The sequence below is a fragment of the Cynocephalus volans genome, chromosome 3 (assembly GCF_027409185.1).
Source record: "Cynocephalus volans isolate mCynVol1 chromosome 3, mCynVol1.pri, whole genome shotgun sequence".
NCBI classification, from domain to species: Eukaryota; Metazoa; Chordata; class Mammalia; order Dermoptera; family Cynocephalidae; genus Cynocephalus; species Cynocephalus volans.
Window position 1 is genome coordinate 161,772,816 of NC_084462.1, and position 23,560 is coordinate 161,796,375.

A 23,560-nucleotide genomic window follows, 5' to 3' on the forward strand; every position below is an offset into this window, starting at 1 on the left:
GCTGGAAGGTTCTCTCTACTCACCACCGCCACGAGCACGCACAGTCACGATTAGTCTTTATTCGCTTTAGAATATTTCATTTAGAACCCAAAATTTCAATTAATCAAATTTTCCTAAGAAAAGCATACTACAGGCAAAGCCATGGGGGAAGAGTGGGGAAACCCAGATGGGCAAACTGTGAAACCCACAGCTGTGCTTTCACATCTTGAAATAAATCTGTCCCCAAGAGTGGAGGTTTCTGTTGTTCGCATTTAAATATTGAATCATGTAAAACTCAAAGACCTCTTCACTCTCAAAGTTAGAGTTCTTAATTAGGATACTTGAATCACCTAACTAATACTTACAAGATTTATGAGAAATTCCTTTGAATCCCTAGAGACTGAAGTTGTATTGGGAGGTAGAGAAAAGGCAAAAAGAAATTGAATTAAGCCACAAGAAAAAATATTTATGAATGTTCTGAAGTCAATTAACTGACCATGTCTTATTCAACTTACAAGAGAAAAAACAATGTGGCTTTTTTAGAAATGGGATTTAATACACAAGTCAGCATTAACACTAGGTCATGTTTAAAATAAATTAATCCATGTAAGGATAATTTGGCTCTAGGAACATCAGGAGTTTTGCTCAAAATGTAATACTAACAATTAGGTTGGTAGAATTTTCAGAATCCAATTATAAGTTTGCTCAATCTGGTGGCTTTCTAAGTAGTGGCAGAAGTGACATTAGAAGAAACATACAAGGACCATGACATAGCGGTACCTCCTTTTGAACTGAAAGATCCTAAAGCTCATTTTATTTTACTTGCTTATTCATGGAAAATATCCAGAAAGTAAAAATCTTCTTTTTTTTTTTAATAGTTTCTACTACAGAAATTACTTCTAATTTTTTACTTGCACATAATCCATGCATATGCAGTAACTTAATGCAAGCACATTTCAAAGCTGGTATAACCAATCTAAATTAGTATCATAAAGAAAGTTAAAGGGGCTGTTTCTCATCAAGTTGCACCCAAAGATGACTGAGGACTCATTTTAATGACTTGTCAGAAAGAGACTGAGCGGGAAATAGGCATCACACCCAACTTCAGGTTGAATGGCCAAACTGAAGTTACCGGCTCTGACACCCAACTTCCCCACAACTTTCATTATAGTCAAGGTCAGTCAAGGTCTGGGGCAGGATGACTATGCTCCCAGAACTAAAATTTGAGATCCAGTTTCTCACTTGCCTCAATTTGCAGCATCCAGACTTTTTAATCCAAGAACCCGATGCTTCTAAGCTGTAACATTTTATCTACATTGTGTCTTTGAGTTGGCTGCTAGAAATGGCCAGATTTGTAGCCCACTTCTAACTTGTATTTTGGATACAAAGTTCATTCCTGGTTTAATGTTTTCTTTTTCATTTCCTCTTTTCTCAGCTCTTCTTCCTCTAATTTTATGGTGGTGTATTGTGTCTCCGCAAGCTCTCTTGAAAACTTCCCAGGACAAGGCAGTGCATAAACAAACTTTAGATAAATTATACTATAATCAGGCTAAATTAAAGTGAATCATGCTTACTATATATCACAGGCTGATACAGGTCAAAGATAGCAGAGATTTTAAATAAAGGCAGAATTTTTAGCAAATTCATATTCTTCCTAGGGCAATATTCAACTTACAAGAATCTGAATTTCAGGAGTTAAAAATGAAAGATGAGATCAAATAGCATCAAATGAATGTTTTCCAGAAGCTCTGGAACTTCCAAAAAGGTTCATTATAAAAATTGAATCATTCAGGTTAAAAAAAGAAGTCTGACTGGAACGGTCCTTGGTGGTGGTACATTACAGCATACAGGACAACCAGAGGTGGAGTCTTTATTTCACAAGTTTCAAGATACAGTACAAAACGAATCTGTACATCTCTCTATTAACAGGATTTGTTTGTTTACACAATTATATTACACTTCACCAGCCTTCATACTGCATTTCATTAAATACAAAATAAATTTACAAAGAAAAAAAAAGTCTACCATGGTGTCCTTCACAGTGCCAGCTTAAGGTCTTTTTAAGCTTCTTTTCCCAAATATTTATAGTGGTTACACTTTGATCATATCAACATTGTAAGTTTTTTTTTTTTTTTAATCAAAGAGAATAGTGTTAGTCTGTTTGTCAATCCAAATAAGACAAACAGTACATGTGAGATGGTGCCCTGCACACTACCAAGGAATCCTTCTCACGCACACAAAATCAAATTTTTAATTGTACAAATAGTCACTATAAAATACAAATCATTTTTACTTAGAATCGTTTTAATTTCCTTGAAATACCAAGTGGATGGAGAAATTTAGCTTCTCTTCAATGAATACTACACATTTAAAAATCAGGTAGTGCCTCAGACAATGACATTCAGAAACTTTGTATCTTCACTTATATTTTAGAGCAATGACTGATGAAAAATATTTGCATGAAAATAGTTTTTTTTCTGCTCTGATTTACTGCATACTTCCAGTCATATATATATATAGTAATATAATATGTGATATATATTAGATTCACTTTTAAAACAAATACCATCTGTCATTGGAGCAAATATATTCCTGCTCTTCTTGGCAGGTAAAGGGACTGTCTACCTGAAGCATATTATTTTCAAATGTGTATGTGAAATGTTAGTCCAAACCTCTGTAAAGGAAGTTTTTGCATATGTAGTTAGACATTAGTACACATGCTACACACATGGAGAATGATGGTTTTCTTTTTTTTTTTTTCCGTGACCGGCGCTCAGCCAGGGAGTGCACCGCTCATCCTTATATAGGATCTGAACCCGCGGCGGCGGGAGCGTCTCCGCGCTGCTAGCGCAGCACGCTACCGAGTGCGCCACGGGCTCAGCCCGATGGTTTTCATTTGTAGGCATGCATGCATACTTCCAAAACATTGGTTTGAAGAACAAACATGAAGAGCAAAGAAGGGAGGGAAAAAGAAAGCCAAAAAAAAAAAAAAAAAAACTTATATGTAAAATACTTTAGTTTCCTGGAGGCATCAGCAACTCCTTAATTAAATAAATTATCAAATCATCATCAGATCACTGGTGGAAAGTTTCTAAAACTTCCCAGTGGTACAGAGATAAAACAGTGTAGTGGTAAAACTCTCAAAAATTAACCTTATATGCAGAAGGGTAACAAATCCTTAAGAGCGTCAAGATTAATGATTCATAAGTTAATCTTAGTTAAGTGCTAAATAATGAATTTTTAAAAAAGAAGGCTTTGATTTACTTTAACTGTGCCATTGACTATTAATCAAAAATAAGCCTTATCCAGAAAACAGAAAAACTTTAAACATAAAAAGAAGAAGAAGAAAAAAAAAATAACCCACCAATGCTACCTTTGTAAAATAAAATAGAAGTGAAATGGATAGTCTCAAGACTCTGAAACAGCTGGCTAACCCATAAACCAAATGCACAAGAGAATATAAGTGAAATAGAGTACCACTGTCGTCATTTTTGAAGGCAAGAAGACAGACTATAAAAGGTATCAGGAGAGATGGGCTACCATGGAGAAATGAAGCCACACTCTATCTGTTAAATCTAAATTCTAACATTAAAACTCCTGAATCCTGGAGTTAGTGTAATGTCACTGACATTAACTAGCTTTAGTTATTGTCACTTTACTCAAATGGATGCCATTTGATTAGGTAAATATTGAGTATTATTTTAGGAGAAAAACCAAACCCAATTCCTATTTGCTTAGGTACCATGTCCCATGAACAAAAAAGAAAAAGGAAGCAAAATATTTTGAGGCCGTCTTTAAATGAAGCCATAAGAACTAAGTTACTTTATATATACCACCCAAATTTCTGGTAGCAAATGACCCAGGGCAAAACAGGAGGTAAGAACAAGCCAAGAAAAGGATATCTAGAATACTAATAGTAATAATAATAAAAATCACATGGCATGAGGTAAACTAACAGGAAGTTTGTTATTACATGAAGAACAAGACTCCACTTTCCCATCCAGTCTTAAGAAATGTTTTCTGAAAGTACTAAAGGAGGGAAGTAAAGATATATAAAAATGCTGCTAAAGGAGAAATTGTGTGGATGGCAGAGGAAAGAAATGGAAGGTGATAGTCATTTAAATAAATTAAACCAGTTCCTTCTAAATGAAGTTTGGCTGCTACAATGGATTACACTTATTTCAAAGGGGAGAGAAGCAGCAGTGGTGAAGACACTGACATACTTTCCAACTGTATTCAAATCTCTAAGTGTAAGAGACCAAACAAGTAATAGTCACAAGAGCTGCCCAAAGCGACACTACACTTCTGAGGGTAAAATTTCCTACCTTTCAGAGATATACTTTAATACATATGATTCTCTCTGTTACCACCTCTTCAAATTTGGAAGCAATTATCTGGGAGGAAAGTTTGCTCACCAGGTTTCCCATAATACTCTAAACACAAAAAAAGTACACAACTTCACATTTAAAACCTTCATGTTCATTATAGACTAATTAAACCTAGTTCAAAATAAATCCTTAACTTCAAAAACCAAAGCATTACAACTCTACAAGTAATAAACTCTTCAAGTTTTCTGGCAGATGAGGGATTATAGGAAAAAAGTATAAAGGTTAATACAAACAGCCCAATGTCAGCAGGCATAGAAAGCCTGCTTAGATATTAAAGCAGCATCAGACTAGATATTGGCAGGTGAACACTACCGTTTGACAGTAAAAAGAAATATGAATTCAGTTTAATTCTTTCATTTGTATGATTATGTGAAGTTCTGTTTTCTTTTTTGTTGTTTTTCTCCTCACTATTTAATCAGACAATTCTGAATTGTAGTAGCCTTGATTTTCCTGATGTTAATAGTGGGAGGATGGTGAACGTGTAGCTAAACAAGTGGCTGAGTTTCTCCTGTAACATAAAACTGTCAGAGATCAGAAGCTATCTGAACAGTACAGAATGGTGTATGGCTTTGACCTTCATCAACCACTGAGTTTATTCCATCTTTGATTCTCTGAGTTTTAGTATTATAATGGTAGTCACGGTATGCCATATCCTGACAACAATATTTCATATTTAAAGAATTCAGGAGGGTGATCTGTTCTTTGTGCAATAAGAAATGCAAAGTAAAATAAATCCTGGGAACAAATGCTTCAACTTTTGGGAAAGTGTATCTATGATCTTGGTTCCCCATCCAGAGTTCTTTAATATTGTTTTTTAATTTCTCCCATTTAGTCCATCCTCTGGCTTCCGGATCAAGGTTCTCTATACTCAAAACAAACAAGCAAATTATACTGAGTAGGTGGGGCAAATTCAAATGTTAGTGCAAGGAGTCAGTCAGTTCACAAAGTTTTATATATATATTCCATTCCAAAGAAGTGAAGTTCACAAAAAACTCTAACAAGGCCTGTCAGTCTTTGAAGGAGAGATGTATGGTATAAAGTGTGACAATGACCAATAATAAGAAACCTCCCAAACTTTCCTTTCAAAATAACGAATATGCTCAACATGTATACTTGCATGTGGACTGGTAAAAGTTTTTCAGTTTTTGTAGCTCCAAAACACTTTGAAATCATCTTTTTTCTTTTCTTTTTTTAACTTAAAAGGCAAGTTCTATTTTGAGACTTTCAAACATGTTTAAAGTTAAACTTGCAACTAACTGGGTTTTCCTTCTTACAAGGATTAGTTTTTAATGTTGATGCACAAGATCTTAAAGATGGTTAATATAAGAACTTATGCATATTGAGAGAATAACCAGAAGGACCCAAAAAAGAAAGCTGAATACAGTAGACATTACTTTGAGTGTCTCACATATGTTTCCAGAAAGAAAAAGAAAAAAAGAAAAAGAAAGGAGAGCCACTGAGAGCTGTTATTCCATATGGCACTGAAACAAACATTCAATTTAGTTTAGGTAAGAGTTACTTATCCCTGAAAATAAAGGCATCAGATTCTAAGCAGCTTTAGGAATTCGATGCTTCCTTGTGCCTCTTCCAGGAGGTGGCCACTGATCCAAAGTCCTAAATCAAATGCAAATGTTCTCAGCAAACAACCTCCTTAGTTGTCACTGATCAAGGCTGGACACAGTGGCTGTTATTGTGGTGGCTGCTGCTCTGGTGGCCCCTCCTGCTGGGGTGGAGCTGGCCGAGGCCCTAAGGGCCTGGGTACTGGCATGTCTTGATGCTGCCTCTGCCTGTAGGCTATAACTGTTCCTAACAGCAATGCAATGATGGTCATGAGGTAAAGGTCCCATTCTGGTCCCAAAAGCTGGTCCATATCAAGTTGGGTGAACATATCTCGAACCTTAAGAAAAACAATATAAAAATCATTATCATCACTAAATGTCAGGGAAGGAACTGGGAAAGTACATCACAAATTAAAGATAAATACAGAACCTAAAATAACTGGTTTTAGGAACACTGTACAATGCAATTTTTTTTTAAAGGTTTTAAAAGCCTTCAGCTGAAGCTCAAAATAATGTCTCAGGAATTGAGCTATTACTTTGTAACCGTTGATTATATAAAATGTCTAACAGAGTTCTTTCCATCAGTAATCTAATACACTAATTTCCAACCATTTCTTTGAAAAGAAACACTGGTTCAACAGAGTGCCAAGGGGGAGAAACAGTGTCTTGGCACCTGTAATCTATTTGTAGTGATGGCAGACCAGCTGAACAGCTCTGTTCTCAAGTAACTGAAGATTACAGGAATTTGAACATTTAACAGCTGAATGAATGCATTTTAGTTGTGATTTAAGGAAAATGGAAAATATTTAATAACTGAATTTGAACTTAAAAGTTATGCTCTTAGTCTATGATATTTTCCTTTAGTGTCAGTTAAGTTGTTCCTGATACTTTCTGACTGCTACTTACCCATAAAGAAAGTAAATATGGGGTGTAATCCTTTGTTTAAATAAAATTACATTTAAAAGGTATCCATAATACATATTTGTAGGAACAGGTGCTAAATTTTTCAGGAAAAAAAATTACAAGAAACTACTGAGTTCCCTGGAGTCGAACCTGGGATGGAAGATCTTGTGCTTTTCTGTACTGTTTGACTTTCTTGACATTAATACTTATTACTCTTGTGATCTTTTTTCTTTTTTTTTTTTCTAAAGTTGGAATATGTGGGTGGTAGGATTATGAGACATTTTATTGTCTTCTTTCTACCTCTGTATTGAAAAAATAGGAAAGATATAATATGCTCAGTATGGTGCACTGCAAGATCAAATCCTAGACTGAAACCAACAGTTTATTAGTGATGAAAATTGTGGGAGACAAGGGTCTGAAATAGTCCTGAGACAAACAGTAGGTTGCCACACTATTAGGCTTTTCATTAAAGGAACACACATCACTTCAGCTGGCAAAAGGCACAGCACACCCTGGCTCATGCTACCAAGCAATTATAGCAATTGACATTATACATATATAGGCAACCAGGAGGACAGAGACCAACATGCTCAGTGCTCTGGAGCCCTGAATAGGGAGGACCTCAGTAACACCGGCTAAGGCAGCAAAAGAAAGAAGTGCATTTCTCTGTATTGATGCTGGAGCAGCATGGACTACATTCATGTCTGTGTAACATATGAAGAAAAGCCCATTCTTGAATCTAATGCTGAAACAGTACACCCACCTGTTCTGAAAGAAATTAACAACAGGTATAAACATCACCCTTTTCTGTTCCTGAATGAACTAAAGTTAAATAGCTCTTGTTCCTAACAAGGGCTCTGCACATTTTAGGGCTTTCAGAGTTAAGTGCTGCACCAGTTAATCCGTTATTAGGAATTACAAATACTGAAAACAAAACGTAAAACTGGCAGAACCCAAGAGCACCTACAAAGTACTGTTCACTAAAGTTGGTAGGTTTGAAGAGAATGGGTAACCCATCTCCTATTTAGGTTCTACCGCTAGCCTACTTATATGACTCAACCTATTTTTAGAGAAGAAAATTCTAGCGGCATTTTTAACATGTTTCACTATTAGAAGAATCTGAAGTACAACAGCCTGGCCAGCGTATCAGGTTCTTCTCCTTCTTTTTTTTTTTTTTCCTTCTTTCTTTTTAAGGGACTGGTTTGAGTCATTGCCAGGCAGTCATCTGATTTAATGTTTACTGAATTTAGTTAAAATTGCCATGAGTTAGTCTCAGCTTTCCCTGAACCAGAAAACATCTGCATCAGTGAAAAATCCTTTAGCATTAGGAACCACTGTCAAATGCGACCTAAAAACTGCATTAAATGACCCCTCACCTGATGAGGTCCTTTGGTACTTCACCTGGGGGGAAGAAGGGAAGGGACCTGACACTTGCAGGACATTGCTCCCTAAGCCCCTCAACTTTTTAAATACAAACCTCAAGGACTGAGAAGGTTACATCATTTGTATTTTAATTAAAAGAGGCATGAACCACTTACATTTGTTTCCCGTATGTACTGCAAGAAATAGACAACACCCAGTTTGCAGAGTGCTAGGAAGACTGGTACTTGTGCATCTGGGCTGGCTTCAGCTGCCATGTCATAAAAACGTTTTGCAAGGTGAATATCCTGTAACACAGGTAATAAACCAAAATTCATTGCTTGTCAAAATAAGTAAAAATATTTATTTAGTTTATATATTAGGAAAATTTATTTTATCATTCAAATTTTCATTTTAAAGTGAATTTCCCTCTCCTAAAGAAAAAAACCCAAGGTTTACTTGGGTAAAATTTCTTTAATTAACTATCTGCTTCATTCTGAAAAATTTAATTAAAAATTAGAAAACTTAACTAATTTCCCCCAATTTAACATCCCATTTGCTGTGCAGATATGCTGGATACAGCCATCTATCTACACATCACACTGTTAACTTGGAGATTTCCAAGGGCAACCTCTAAGTTTCAGCTAATTTTTTCTTACTTAAAACTTCAGTCAGTGTAAGCAATTTCTGGTTTCAGTTTGAAGTAGTGATCTTCAGACTGGGGTAGACACGCTCAAGATTTTTCCAAGAGGTACTTGCATGCACAATTCAAGGGACTCTATCTGCTGTTTCCCAACTTCCATATGTGCTTTTTCCTAAAAGGGATCTGTTTGAGAAGACGCCTATGAGCACAGCAACTTTCTCCACTTTACAAAAGAAAGGCACCCCCTCACTGTCCCACCCCTTCCTCAGGTGTATTGCCTTGGGGTGTAAAACTCTAATGGTCACCACATAAAATAATGTGTGAAATTATTTCAATGTGTGAAATTTTATTATTTCACACATTGAAATAATTGTTTTAGAGAAGGTATTATTGACTAATTATAAACCCATAAGAGGGCAATTTCTGTTTCACTCTTAGACATATTTCTTACAAAGGGTGAAACAAGTCATTATTAATTTTGGCCCAGGTTGGTGTCTTTTAAATTCAGATATATGTTAGAATAGGATGGTGGGAGTTGTGACGATTTTCACTTAAAACCTCACTTCTTCCATGCCCTGACTATTGTCAAAGAATACCAAATTCTTAGGAAAGAATTCCAGGAGACATGGGAAAGAAAGGCTAAACCCCCAAACTGACTTTTTTCCCTACATATTTAAATATAAGCAGTTACTTTTAGCTACTCCTTATACTTGACCCTAAGCTATGTCACTAGTTAAAAAGAAGAGCACCTTCAAATAATAGTAACAATATGGTTAGTGTTTATAATTTTAAAAAATATAACTCATACTTTTCAAGATCATGGATCAAACTTTATGTGATAACACAGACTCTGGGTAATTAAACAGATTCAATAGGATAGTTAAGAATGATCATATCCAGAGCTATTTTTTCCAGTTATACCCAATCCTCATCTTATTTAATACTAAATATTTTTATAGCTATACTAAGTAATGGATTAATTTTTAGCAGTATGAATATCTCTTTCATTTAAAAAAACAGGAAAAAAAATAGAAAAGATCATCATGTCTTATAAAAACTAATGGAGTTATTCTGATTTTTATACATGATTATTTAATTATTCTCAAAAGCTGAACATGAGTTCCCTCCCCCCACTCTTATCAAAGGACTACTATGCCTTTTATCGTATTTTTTATTCTCAAAGAATTTTTAATATTAGCTATACATTATATTACATTACAAATTATAAGACAAGTACATTAATTTTCTTGTTTTATAACCTACATAGAAACAGATTTACTAGAGCTACATCATTTTAATCTTGACAGCTTTCAGTAAATTATTACTAGATTTATCCCATAAATTCCACAACTTATATGTGATGTTTATATTACTATCAAACACACTGAACTTCATTTAAATTACAAAATGAAGTCAACTTTCACGATGAAGAAGCTTCAACAACTATGTTACATGGCAAATCTTCCAGAAACTGAATGCACTGAGTCTGATGCTCCGGAGTTTGATAAAACTATATTTAAGTACCTAACACTAATAATCAATATTCTACATATTAAGATAAGTTTAAATATAAAATTTACATATTAAAATTAAAATTAAATTAATATCTAAATATGACCACAGAAGCATTTTGTCAAAATATAGTGCACAGGCACATGAGGTCAACAAAGTGTCTCTAAGTGACAGAGTAATAAAGTGTATTATTAATAGTCATTTCATAAGGCTTGATAAAGCCTTTTGAGTACTCTTTTCAGAAACTCAAGTGAATTACTCCAGTGATCCTTCTGTAAGTCACTGGTTTCCAATTCTTTGCTTTCAAGACAACTGAAAAGTGACTGAATCAGGTTGTCAGCAGATGGACCACTAAAAGTAATTTTTAATGACATATCACTCTGATTTTTTGTATATAACTCTAAAGCAGTTTTAAAAATTAAGTAACCCTGTTATTAACTCTTTCCATTCTCATATACTTACATGAACAGGTTCCAGTCATACATTAATAAAAATAAATAATACAATCAAGGCTAAATCCACTCAGTGATACATAAACTTATTCTAAAAAAATGTTCCATCTCATTAAAAGATGTACTTTTAATAATTAACACAAAAAGTATAACTTTATCAAAATTAAAAATAAATTTATATGCTTGTTTAAGATAAGTATGATAGAGTAATCAGTAAAAGACCTAAGCATTAAATACATATATTAGCTTAGTTGGTTAGAGCTCAGTGCTGATAACACCAAGGTCCAGGGTTTCAATCCCTGTACTTTCCACCCACCCAAAAAGAAAACAAACAAATATTACATTAGTATATAACTCAATGGAAGTAGTGGCTGCAAATATAAGTTTAAGGAGAAAAGAAAAAGATACAAATTTTCAATTAAAGAACTTGTTTATATACTTTTAAAAAACTGATAACGGTGGAATAATTTTGGTGTTTATGTTCTATTAGATATTTTAATTTTGAAATAACTTAGAAACAACAGTGTTTGGCTGAAGATGGACAGTTTCTCAAACAAGGAGTTATTGATAGAGGCAGCACTGAATTTCTGTTTTCATGAATCTGTCTTCAGCTTAATATCCTAAACATAACAGTGTTGATATTAACATGTGTGTGGGGAAGATGAGAAAGATGCAAGGGCAGTTTTTTGAAATATTAGAAATCATGGGGCTGGCTGATTATTGCAATTGGTTAGAGTGTGGTGCTGGTAACGCCAAGGTCCAGGGTTCAATCCTCCTATCAGTCAGCAGCCAAAAAAGAAAAAAAGTCATTTCATAAGTTAGTCACCTAAAATGTGGCACACTCACCTGTTTAATGCCCAGTCCTTTCTCATGCATATATCCCAGATTAAACATAGCTTGTGCACTGTGTTGTTGCTCAGATGCCAGACGATAATGAATAAATGCAGTCTCATAATCTACATCAGTGCCAAATCCATAGAAATGGTAGTCGCCAAGCTTAATTCTAGCCACAGTATAGCCTTAAACAAAAGTTAAATGCAAAACTGTCAATGAATAGTGTTTAAAACAGACCAAACAGTTATTCTTCCTCCTGTTAACATGCTTATGTGAAACAAAGAGTTTTAATTTGTACACAAACTGTAATAAATGCTTTAGCCAAAGTATAAAGTCAGTAAAGATTTAAACTAGAGGTGTAGCTCTTCTTCAGAATGCTTTGTAACAGTCTGGGAGAAGTAAAACATTATGGGTAGTTCTCCCTATTTCACTAATACTCTTCAAATGATCATGCTCTATTTTATTATGTTATTTATATTTAAAAAAATAGTTCAGCTTTATCACTGTTTAGGCTTAGAGAAGAGGTAGGCAGACAATGTTGAGAGGACTATGTGTGAGAAAAAATCATTCAAAAGAAAAATATGGGGAAAAGTTGGAATCTTTTGAGCTGATATTCTATTATTTTCTATTTGATTCTCATTTTACACAACATACTGGCCTCAAAATGGAAACCAGAGTAAATCATAGCATGACAGAAATGTCCAGTACAAAGTCTTTGCAATTTAATTTAGAAACCCTGGCATTTTAACCACCATTTTAGGAATAAAAAATTATATCAACCCTAATACAAATAAGTTAAACAACAGTATCTCTGCTTAATTTTAAGGTGATGAATGACATGATTTAATGTTCATGGGAGATAAAAAACAATATAGAGAGGTCCCTGGGTGAAACTCTTATCCTAGAATTCACAACTCACCTTGAGAGGCAGCCCTGTTCCAATGTAGCAAAGCTCTGGGATAAGTTTCATTCTCACCTACAATGGTTGCTTCTCCTACAGGAAAAGAAATGAAATACAAAATTAGGCATTTAAGGAAAGGCACTAGACTTTCAGGCTTCATTTGCAAACTAGGGTGGATATGTGGAGCATAATTTAAACAAGAATTAGATATAACAAGTATTAAACAAGTATTGGAATAAAATACTGAGCTCAAAGGAATCACTGGACTCAGGATGGCACTTCCTAAAACATGTTCTTTCCACAGTACCAATAAAAACACTAATTACTGAGACACTTCTAGGGATCTACACGGTGTTGGAAAATGGCGTTTTTGTATCCACCATTTTTTGGAAAATATATTTACTGAAAGCAGTTAATTTAAGATGAATGTCAAATCCATTTTTATTGTCAACTCAATAATTATAAAACTAACTTTGATGGCTTAGTGATCTGAGGTAAAATAACTTAAGCATATGAGTTAAGTTCTATCCACAACAATAAAGAATGTTTCTTGGTGGCTTTTCTTTTTAAGCAGGTTAACCTGATGTGAACTCTCGTACTGCAAACCTAAGGCAGGACTAACATGAACCTTACTCTGATCGAGAATGAAGGCTGCGTTGCTTTGTGCCACTTCATAGCCTTGCTCGGCCAGCAGGAGGTACTGGATCACTGCGGCATTGTAGTCGCCGTCTTTATAGCTGTTATAGGCAGTCATAAGCCTCTCAGACCAACGGCCTCGTTCACACACATTCTTAAACAACTGTGAGAAGAGGAAAGGAAAAAAAATCAGTAAGAAAAATAAGAGATATGCCAGAAAATAACTTTGTCACTCTGGCTACATGTGATTGTTCAGCTTGCTCTCTGAATCTCTGGAAGCTTGCTTTCACTTACCCTTTGGAAGTCAACAGATTTATAAAAACAGTAGCAAACATTTACTCTGGGAAGGCACTGTTCTAATGATTTATGTATATTATAGATATTAATATACTTAATCCTCTCAAGAGGTTCATGAGGGGTCCACCCTATGAGTTAAGTCCTATTAATAGCCCCATTTTACAAGTGAGGAAAATAAAGCAAAGAGAGATTTAGAAACTTTGCTACACATTTATCAATATTGTTCTAAAGTGCCAGGTATGAGACAGCTAAACATGAAAGTGTCCAATTAGGAGATATCAGCATTTCCCTTTGGAACATTCATTTAACATACACTTTTTTGATGCTATGTATCAGATACTGTCCTAGGTGCTAGAGATAATGCAGACACCAATATCCGCCTCTATAAATGTTGATTCTATTAGGGAGAGCAATAGTTATACACAGACCCTTACAGTCTTCCCTCAAGTATATATCTGTGCTAGTAGGCAAGAGTCTATTTTTACTGTAGAAGAAATTATGCAAAGAAAACCAGAATTAAAAGGGCAGACCTTCCTACAGGGCAAATCAATTTCCTATATACAAGTTAGTAAAAATTAAGAACTTACCTCCACGGCAGTGTGACATGATCGCATCACACCTGTGCCACTAGCATGCATCTGTGCTAAGTTATAGAAAGCCAAGATATGGCCTCCCTGAGAAGCCAAATTAAAATACTTCAAGGCCTGTTTATAATCTCTCTTGACTCCAATGCCGTCTGTAAGAAGGAAAAAAAAAAAAAATCACATGAAAGGTTAGTAATAGCTTTAAATAAGATATAGTTAATCATCAGAGAAGCCTTTACACAGGAGGAGGAAAACTCCAATGAAAGTCGGGATTCTTACTCAGTAAATATGTGAATCTGATTAATATAGATTAATACATTAATATAATTTACAATGAAAAACAAGATGCATAGATCACTGAATTGGGAGAACATTAATCCGCTAGAATCATTTCCACATCATAGTGCCATCTAGTGGAAAATAGGTTAATTTAGATCTTGCTATAATACATCATTAATTCCAATGTTACTTACTATAGTACATAGACCCAAGTTGCAGTTGTCCATCCACCCAGCCTTGTTCAGCAGCTTTCTGGAAATACTTCAGTGCCAGATCATAATTCTATAGAAAAATATGATAAAACGAGAAAGCTCAAAAGGCTGATATATTCAGAAGTTAGAAGATACATTCATTAAAAGGAATGAACAAAGCACACAAAAGGTATTCTTAAAGATCCATTAAAAGGACTACTTTCTGATTTTACAGATGGTAATATACTTTAAGTCATAGGAGGATTAATAGTTAAGACTGTGAAGAAAAACAAATAGTTTTGTGAAACAATTTGTGTTTGCTCTCAGAAAGCATAAACTCTAGTAGAACACCAGATGAGGAAGTAAGAAATAGTCAGCCTTTTCTACTAACCAACTAATCCTTTTCAGACCTCAGCTTTTCTAATATTAAATAAGAAAAATTATTCTCTTTATTTGCTCCTTCCCTGTGTACCTTATTAAATATTATATGATCATAAGATGTCAGAGGTCATATGCATCCAGAGGAAAATTAAAATAAAGATTACTACAGAATTTTAGTAGATGGAATCAAAATGAGATCTTCTGTTAGGGAATACCTATAGATTAGGCTCTTAAAACTAGCTCTAGTTTTGGGCTTAAATTAAAAGAACATATTGTTTGGAGAGACCATATAGAGAAGAGAACAGCAATGAGAATCCAGGGACATTTGATATGAGGGGGTAACACAGAAGAGTGAGATGCAACGACCAAGGAACACCAAGAGAACTTGCAGTCACAGAACTCCAGGGAAAAGAGTTCAAGTGAGGCAGAACCCAAAAATGTCAACTGGACTGACACTCAGGAGGTATTTGGTGACCTGAATAGAGAGAGCAGTTACACGAGGCAGGGGCCTGACTGCTAAGAACTAACGAGTAAACGGTAGCAGTAAAGTTCATTCTTTGAAGAAACTCGGCTTTGCATTGAAGGGCTGGAGAGAAGACAGGTGGTAGCTACAAAGGGGACAGGGTAGAGCAAAAGCTTTCCCCCTCCTAAATGGCAGGAACTCAGCATTTTCCTAGGCTTGAGTAAAGATGTAGGCAAGGGAGATGTTTAAGTCCTGGAGAAACGGAAAGAGTAGGAAGGGTAGATATCATAGATGAAAGAATGAGAAACAGCTTCACACCTTTAGTAGAAGGTGCTCGACATGAAGCCACCCTAAGAAGACAGTTGAGATGCGGGGGGGGTGTGAGGTGCAGGGTGGCAGTGAGCCAAACCCAGGGACAATAGGAAAAGATTTAGCTTTGGTTACAATGAAATAGCTTCACCTGGACTGACTGAAAGCTAGTTAAAGAATATTTCCCTACCTCACTAACTGACAGTTTATTAAAGTCAATGTTAGATTGAACACTTACAACTTGAACTCCTCTCCCATAGAGGTAAGCCATTCCAAGCCCACTCTGTCCAACTGGGTTGCCCTGCAAACCAGAGCAGTCAGACAAGAATGGAAAGGATTCATTAAAAAATAGGCAAGAATAAATGACTACAAAATAAATTGTTTACAAGTATATTTGAAACATGTCTTAGTACTTTTCAATTCAAAACAAAACTTTCTCCTTCCTATCAGACTAAACATAATACTGACTTTTAGAAATTTGGGAACTTTTGATAATTTGCTGAGAAAAAATAAATAATAAATTTACTGAGAATTAAATTTTGGTGACTTACCTTATGACCAATTGTACAACGAATTTATGATATAAAACATGATTAATGTATTTCATCAAAATTAAAAGCAGTTCACAACTTTTGGGTAGTTTGTCATTGGTAACCTCCTACCCCAATAAAGAAGGAATATGTCACAAGGCAGCGTCAACAATCACCTAATAACAGCAATACTGCTCTCAGGTGGTGAAGACATAGAGTCATCCCTCGGTATCCATGGGAGATTGGTTCCAGGACCTCCCTCGTATACCAAACTCTGAGGATTCTTAAGTTCCTGATATAAAATGGTGTAGTATTTGAACATAACCTATGTATTAGGTATTACTTATAATACCTAATACAATGTAAATGCTATGTAAATAGTTGTTACACTGAATTGTTTAGGGAATAATGACAAAAAAAATCTGTACATGTTCAGTACAAGTGCCTTTTTTTTTTTCCCTGAACATTTTGGATCTGCGGTTGGTTGAATCCATGGATGGTGGAACTCACAGATTTGGAGGGCTGACTGTACTTACTATTACTGGAGTGTCATGGAGCAAAGTTAATCATTGTTTTCAAAAAGAAAAAAAATCTAGAATTTACCTGAACTTAGACGGAATAGAAGGCATCTTTAAAAAAGTGTCACAGCCCTCCTTTGGGAGGCGCTCCTGAGACACAGGAACTACAGTAACATGTAGTTGGCAAAGAGGTAAGTGTATGCATTGGAGGCATACAGGGTTTTAAGTATTCAAACAGTTTTCTCTGGGCCAACAAAAGTCTAAATTATGTACCCTAATATGTAAGCTTTTAAACTTTAAGTTGGCATACAAAAAGGTAGATTATATAACTCCCAGTCCCATTACTAAAATCAATATTTCCCTGATGAGGAAACTTCTCAATGAAATTTAAACAGAGAGTTAATATTTAACAATTTGGTCCCTAAAAGAAATTGTTTTTTATTGGGAAGGCTTTGTCTAGTCAATACATTCACATGAATCATCTTTACCTAAGCACTTTCAATAATTCTTGGCATGAGTTGTTTATCATTAATCCTTCAATATAACAAATTTATTTATTGAAACATTAGTAATATGGACACTGTGATACACTGAGTCATGAAGTCTTACCATGTCAGCAGCTTTCTTAAAGTAGTGAAGAGCTGTCTCATTACTCTGAGGTACAATATCACTTCCCTCTGAATACATCTGGAAAACAGACCCCAATTTCATTAAGAGCTGTAACCCTCTCTCCAATTACATTTTTCTACTATCTCATCTCATTTTGGTTTTTGTTAGATCTCATGAAATCTTTCCACAAAGTTTAGAATTCCCCACAGAATATTTTAGAATTAAAAGCAAATATTTTTAAATCATATATTTGATGTCATATCAAATTTATGACTTATCTGCAAACATGAATATATAAAATCAGCTCACAGATCAGTTTTAAGAGAAGAAATCCTTAAAAATCTTTTCCCCCGCTCTATCCCGGGGCAGTCAAATGGTTATTTACTAAGTTGCTTAGGATCAGATCAGTGATCGAAGGAGGAAAAGGAGAGCTGTTAGCAGTATCCACTTTGCTTTCTCCTCTCCCACTACTTTCCCCAGGATAAGATAAAGAGTGGGTCTTATGTTTAGGAAAAGAACTAAAAGGTTATTTTAAAAGGGTTTAAACACGGAACAATTAGAGTTTCAGCTATGGAACATAACAAGTGAAAAGAAATGAAACAGAATGGTCAATAGTGTTTTTATCCTTGTATATATTAAGGAAACAACAAATAAAATTGTTTTTGGAGATAGGGACAGTTAGTGATTCAGAGCAAGAACCAAAAGAGCTGGAACAAATAGTTTTTAAATGCTTAACAAATATAGATTGGGGAGGGGGGCCCTACCAATTTCTATGCTATAATGGTTGGAATGTCTAAAAGTAAGGTTACCAGGCCTCAATGAATCAGTTGTAATCATAAGGCAAATACTGAGGAGATTTTCCTATTTGTAAAAACCTGTGAGAGAGATTCCATCTCAATTTCCTTACCTTAGGATTTGGTTACAGATGAAAATACCATTGTTTTATACTGTATTCGTTTGCAAAATAATAAAAAAGGAAGTTTTGAGATTCTTCCATGACATATGGAATCATTAAGTCTCTAGACTTAAATGTTTCCTTGCTCAAGGTAAGAACTGCATTGAAAGGTGGGTCATGGCTATCACATTTAAGACAATTAGGTCTGCAGATAGATTTCAACAAACTCTAATCACTTATATTCAACAAGAAAGGAAGTAGGCAATTGTCACAGTCTTAGCAAAAAACTGAACAGAACAAAGAATAATTTCCTCATTATTGCATATAATACACAAAAAGTAGGAGCTCAGACAATGATACATAATTTCAACGGAGAATTAACATATCGATGAGCAAATGCTACGTTATTTTAAGTTTCTAAGAAAATGTCTCAGAATAACACGTACCTTAAGGCAAAATAAAATATCCTTGCACTGGAAATTTTATTTCCAATTTATTTTTGGTAAATTGTAGATCCTGAATACAATAAGTACTTACTATGCAAACACCTCTTGCTATTACATAATACATTCACAGGATGTACAGTACCTTTCCCAAGAAGGCCATAGCATGTGAATTGCCAGCATTAGCTGCTAAATTGAAGTAGTCAAATGCTCTCTGTAAGAAAAGAATTTATTAAAATAATTAATTTTTAGTAGAATCTGTCCTTGGCTTTTAGCAAAAAGAATTATTTAAGAAACATTAAAAATAATCTTGTTATATTGCAGTGGCTTTAAAAATAAGAACACCCAGTTATCAACATTTCAAAATAGAAATCAGTACATCCAGAAGTTTTATTTCATTAGACAGCTGCATCAAGGTACCATTTATCATTAAGCTGTTTTATAGTTTTAGACACAAAGGAATTCTTGTGTTCCCTAAACTTAAGAACTTAAGAAGACTTCTGTTATTTACAGGCAAAGACAGCATCAGGTTTAAAAGACATCTAACAGCAGCTTAATTTCTTTTGTCTACCTCTCTCCCAGTAATCTGGGAGAAAGAAAAAATTAAGAAACCTTTACAAGGGGTCAATTTTGGTCTCCATTCTCACTTCACAGTCTCAAAGCAATCTTATCCACTCCCATGGCTTCACACAGCATCCAGATGATGGCAATTCCTAAATTTTTATTTTCATCTCTAAACCAGTCTATTCAACTACCTCTGAACACCTCATCCACTACTGCTTGAACATGTACTTGAAATCTGCTCTCCTTGACCAAAGCTTGCTTCTTTTCCAGTATCTCAGTTTAAATAGCAATACCATCTATTGGTTGCTCAAGGTACCCGCTCCCTTCATTCTCATATCTAATACATCACTAAGTCCTGTTACTTTTTACCACCAAATACACCTTGAATCCATCACTATCTTCCATTACCACATCTGTAGTCCAAGCTATATTATCTCTCATCTGAACTTCTGGAATACTCTCCTGCCTTATCTCCCTGCTTTTATTTTTGTGGTCTTCTAAGTCAATCTCTATACTGCAGCCAAAGTCGTTTTAAAATCTGAACATGTTGGTCGCTGTAGCCCCTTGAAGTGTGAAGTGACCACATAAGCACTGCTTATCTCAGCACTGTTTTACCTTGCTCTCTGCACTATGGGCTTATCAGCCATGTTCCTTCTTGTCTCAGGGCCTAAGCACATACCTTACTTCCAGTGTCAACTTAAATGTCATCCACTTCTCCTTAGAGAAGTCTTCCCTGACAACTGGTAACTCCCACCCATTAACCATTATTGTATCCTTTAATTTTCCTTTGTAACAATGATCACAATTTATTATGCACTTGTTGGGGTGATCATTTAAAAAATATCTAATTCTGCTATTAAACTGAAGCTCTTTAAAGACAAACACAAAAGCTATTTTGTCCAGTACTGTATCCTGAATGCAGTGAATGACACATAGTAGGTACTGAAATATTTGCTGAATCAATGCAATTATGTATGGGAACTCCTTTTCTTTCTTCTACAAAGCTGGTGAAATAATTTTCAAGGTGTGGCTGCTTTAGGCAACTACACTGGTAGGCAGCATTTAACACCAAGAGTATTTCCAATCTTTTTATAAAAAAGGTAGGTAGCAAACTCTTACTCAGGATTCTATTCTCTCATCTGATGCTTCACTGGCCTAATGACATACATTTTAATTACCTAGGGACAACGAAAGCTGTCAAAAGCTGTCTAGATAACAATAAAAAAAACCCTATAGATATCTGGCATAGTTTTGGTGGTAAGCGTATTTTGTTAGAATCTACTTCTTAAAGTTGATGGGATATGGTATAGGGAATAGCGTTAATTATGGCAGAAAAACAGTTTTATTAGTTTGATGTTTATGGAGAAGTTACTATGTGCTAGGCACTGTCAGGGTCTGGGAATAAAGTGACAAACCAAGCAGACATGGTTCATGCTCTTTTGGACTTTAGGTTCTAGCAGGGGAAACAACTTAATTACATGATTACTTAATTTGCAATGGACCAGGGCCACAAAGAATACAGATTTTCAGAAATCCTACTTCTGCTATAGGAGCTATTCCTGCCAGGGGTCGGGGGAGACATATTATAGGTTGCAGTTGAGTTCTGGAGGATGAATAGGAATTAGCTACATGAAGAAAGTAGGTGGGTAATAGTTACTCTAGACTGAGGAACTAACACTGTGAAGCCCTGACACAGGGAGGTTCTTGCTGTGTTCGAAGACCCAAGAAAAGGTCTGTGTTCCCATGACTCAGAGAACGGGGAGCTGGTGAGGTAAACAGAGAGTGGCACAATGCCTTCGAGGTCATGTTAAATGTTATGGTCTTTACTGGAGATTATTGACTATTCAGAAGTTTTAAGCAAGGGAACACATGATCAGATGAGTGGTTTACAGAGATAGGCTGTTTCTTACGAAATGCAGGTGGCAGATGATTCACACAACTGATAGATGTAGTGATGAAAAGGCAAGACGAGTGACGTTTAAGACAGAAAGCAGACAAGACTTGGTGACTGGATACGGATCGAACTGCAATAGCTGTATACTCCTAATTTCTCACAAACAACAAAATATTCCTCAGTTCTATAAAATATTCTCTAACAGGTGTTTTAAGACTCACTTTTCTGCATGCTTACAGAAAACCAAGACTGTATATTTTTTGGGCAGTATTGAGAACTAGGTTTTAGAATTAATAAAATCTTTACCATCACTCTGAGGTATATTCACATTTTCATTCTTCAGCTTCCTCAGGGGTTGGTTAGTTCTTGAAAGCTCATTTGTGCTGGGTGTTTCAGTAATACAAGCTTGATACTGGCATTGATTCAGCAAGAAATATCTGGAGCATCATTTTTTGCTACAATGAGAAGTGCAAAGCCCTAAGACAGGGTAGTTACCTGATGATTTTGTTCCACTCCACGCCCTCCATGCAGATGCAGCTGTCCCAGACCAACCTGAAAATTGACAAAAACAAGGTAAAAGTAAATGGCAGCATCTGGTACATAATTAAAACCAGTCCGAAGAAGACTCCTGGGAGCGCCCGAGCGGCGCCGCGACTGAACAGCCCGAGGCGGCAGCGCCGAGAACACGGAAGGCAACAAACCAGAGACAGAGCGAGCGCCCGACCTGGCACAGCACTGTGAGTGATCCCTGGCACAGCTCTGTTCGGGGGGTGGATGCCCACGCGGCTCCCCTGCACCACCAGGCCACTCACTACCCCGGTGCTGCCTCCATTTTCCCAGGTGCGGGCAGCTCCGCCCTGCTCGGCCATCACTGAGCCCATTTGCTTGGCCTGGCGCGGGGCTTTCCGGACCCTGCGGGCCGGCCTCCTCTCCCACTCCCTCCACGGTTCTCTGGCAGGGCTGGGGGTGTGGGGCGTCCCGACCAGTTTTGGGAGGGCTAGGAAGTACGGGCGGGCCGACTGTCACTCCACCACACCCTGGACTCCGGCCCGGTAAACTTCCTGTTACTGGGAGGCAGATACCATCTCTGCGACCACCAGTTTGGAAAAAAGCCTAACGAATTTCTGGTTGGGAATAGTGTGGTAGGAGAGTTCCCAGGTCCGCTTGAACCTGCCGGAGAGCAGGCTGCAGGCGGGCACTAGACTCGGTTTATACTGGGGGGATACAAAGGTGAACAAGACCCGAGAAAGATCTACACAGTGCTACAAAGGCACCCAGAGAGACCGGTCGTCTGTGCCTAGCAGAAACCTGGTAGACTTCCTGGGCGAGGCGGTGCTGAGCAGGGTCTTGAAGGCCCAGCTGATAGACGAGGGGTGCAGAAGACACGCCCCAGCCCAGCACAGTGTGCACAGAGGGGGGAGACGTGCGGCCAGGGAGGCGGAGACTCGACAGAAACCACACACCCGGTGGGGTCGCCACTGCACGATCTAACAGCCTGGGCCAGAGCACACGGAACGGGGAGAAGTCCTGTACAGAAAGTGAAAGCTCAACAGAGATCACACACCCTGTGGTACGTGATCCACCAGCCCAGCAGAGTACAAGCTGACCAGAAAGGTGGATCCCCGGAGAAGCCCAAGACCCGAGGCAACCACACACACAAGACACTAGAGGCCAACTGAGCAGTCACGGCGGGAGCCATACCAAATTGGCAACCACAGCAACATCCTAGTTAGTCATTAGTCTTAAACCGGTGGACTGTGAAACCCCCTGCCACAATGAATAAACACCAAAAAAAAGACACCAGAAATACAAAAAATCAAGAAAGTACACCACCAAAAGTTAATAAATCTCATACTCTAGATCCTATAGAACAAGAAGCCCTTGAAATAACTGACAAGGAATTTCGAGTGATAATTCTAAGGAAACTGAATGAGATACAAGAAAACTCAGCTAGACATCATGATGAAATGAGGAAAAGTATACAGGATCTGAAAGAGGAAATATACAAGGAAATCAATGTCCTGAAAAAAAATGTAGCAGAACTTGCTGAACTGAAGAAGTTATTCAGCGAAATAAAAAACACAACGGAGAGTTTAACCAGCAGGCTTGTCGAAGTTGAAGAGAGAACCTCTGAACTTGAAGATGGGCTGTTTGAAATAACACAAGCAGACAAAAAGAAAGAAAAAAGAATCAAGGACATGGAAGATCTGAGAGAGATATCAGACAACCTCAAGCGCTCAAATGTCCGAGTCATGGGTATTCCAGAAGGGGAGGAAAATGGAGATTCCATTGAAAACATATTCAACAAAATAGTGGCAGAAAACTTCCCAGGTATAGGAAAAATCACAGATCTTCAGATCCAGGAAGCTCAACGATCTCCAAACGTATTCAACCCAAAAAGGCCTTCTCCAAGACATGTCATAGTCAAATTGGCAAA

The 23,560-nt window shown here is 36.6% G+C and overlaps 1 protein-coding gene across 3 annotated transcripts in view; it reads right to left on the bottom strand.

Moving 5' to 3' along the window:
* Window positions 1–1,828: 1,828 nt before the first annotated feature.
* SEL1L (SEL1L adaptor subunit of SYVN1 ubiquitin ligase) overlaps window positions 1,829–23,560 on the bottom strand; it is a 59,404-nt gene continuing 37,672 nt past the window's right edge. For all 3 annotated transcript variants that reach the window (XM_063089706.1, XM_063089703.1, XM_063089705.1), the window contains 11 exons: window positions 21,619–21,675; window positions 18,811–18,879; window positions 17,328–17,405; window positions 15,909–15,971; window positions 14,521–14,608; window positions 14,051–14,199; window positions 13,164–13,329; window positions 12,549–12,623; window positions 11,642–11,814; window positions 8,368–8,496; window positions 1,829–6,264 (listed from right to left, as the gene is read on the bottom strand). In XM_063089706.1, the coding sequence (XP_062945776.1) occupies window positions 6,055–6,264; window positions 8,368–8,496; window positions 11,642–11,814; window positions 12,549–12,623; window positions 13,164–13,329; window positions 14,051–14,199; window positions 14,521–14,608; window positions 15,909–15,971; window positions 17,328–17,405; window positions 18,811–18,879; window positions 21,619–21,675 (1,257 nt within the window). In that variant the 3' untranslated portion in view covers window positions 1,829–6,054. The remainder of the gene's footprint in view (window positions 6,265–8,367; window positions 8,497–11,641; window positions 11,815–12,548; window positions 12,624–13,163; window positions 13,330–14,050; window positions 14,200–14,520; window positions 14,609–15,908; window positions 15,972–17,327; window positions 17,406–18,810; window positions 18,880–21,618; window positions 21,676–23,560) is intronic.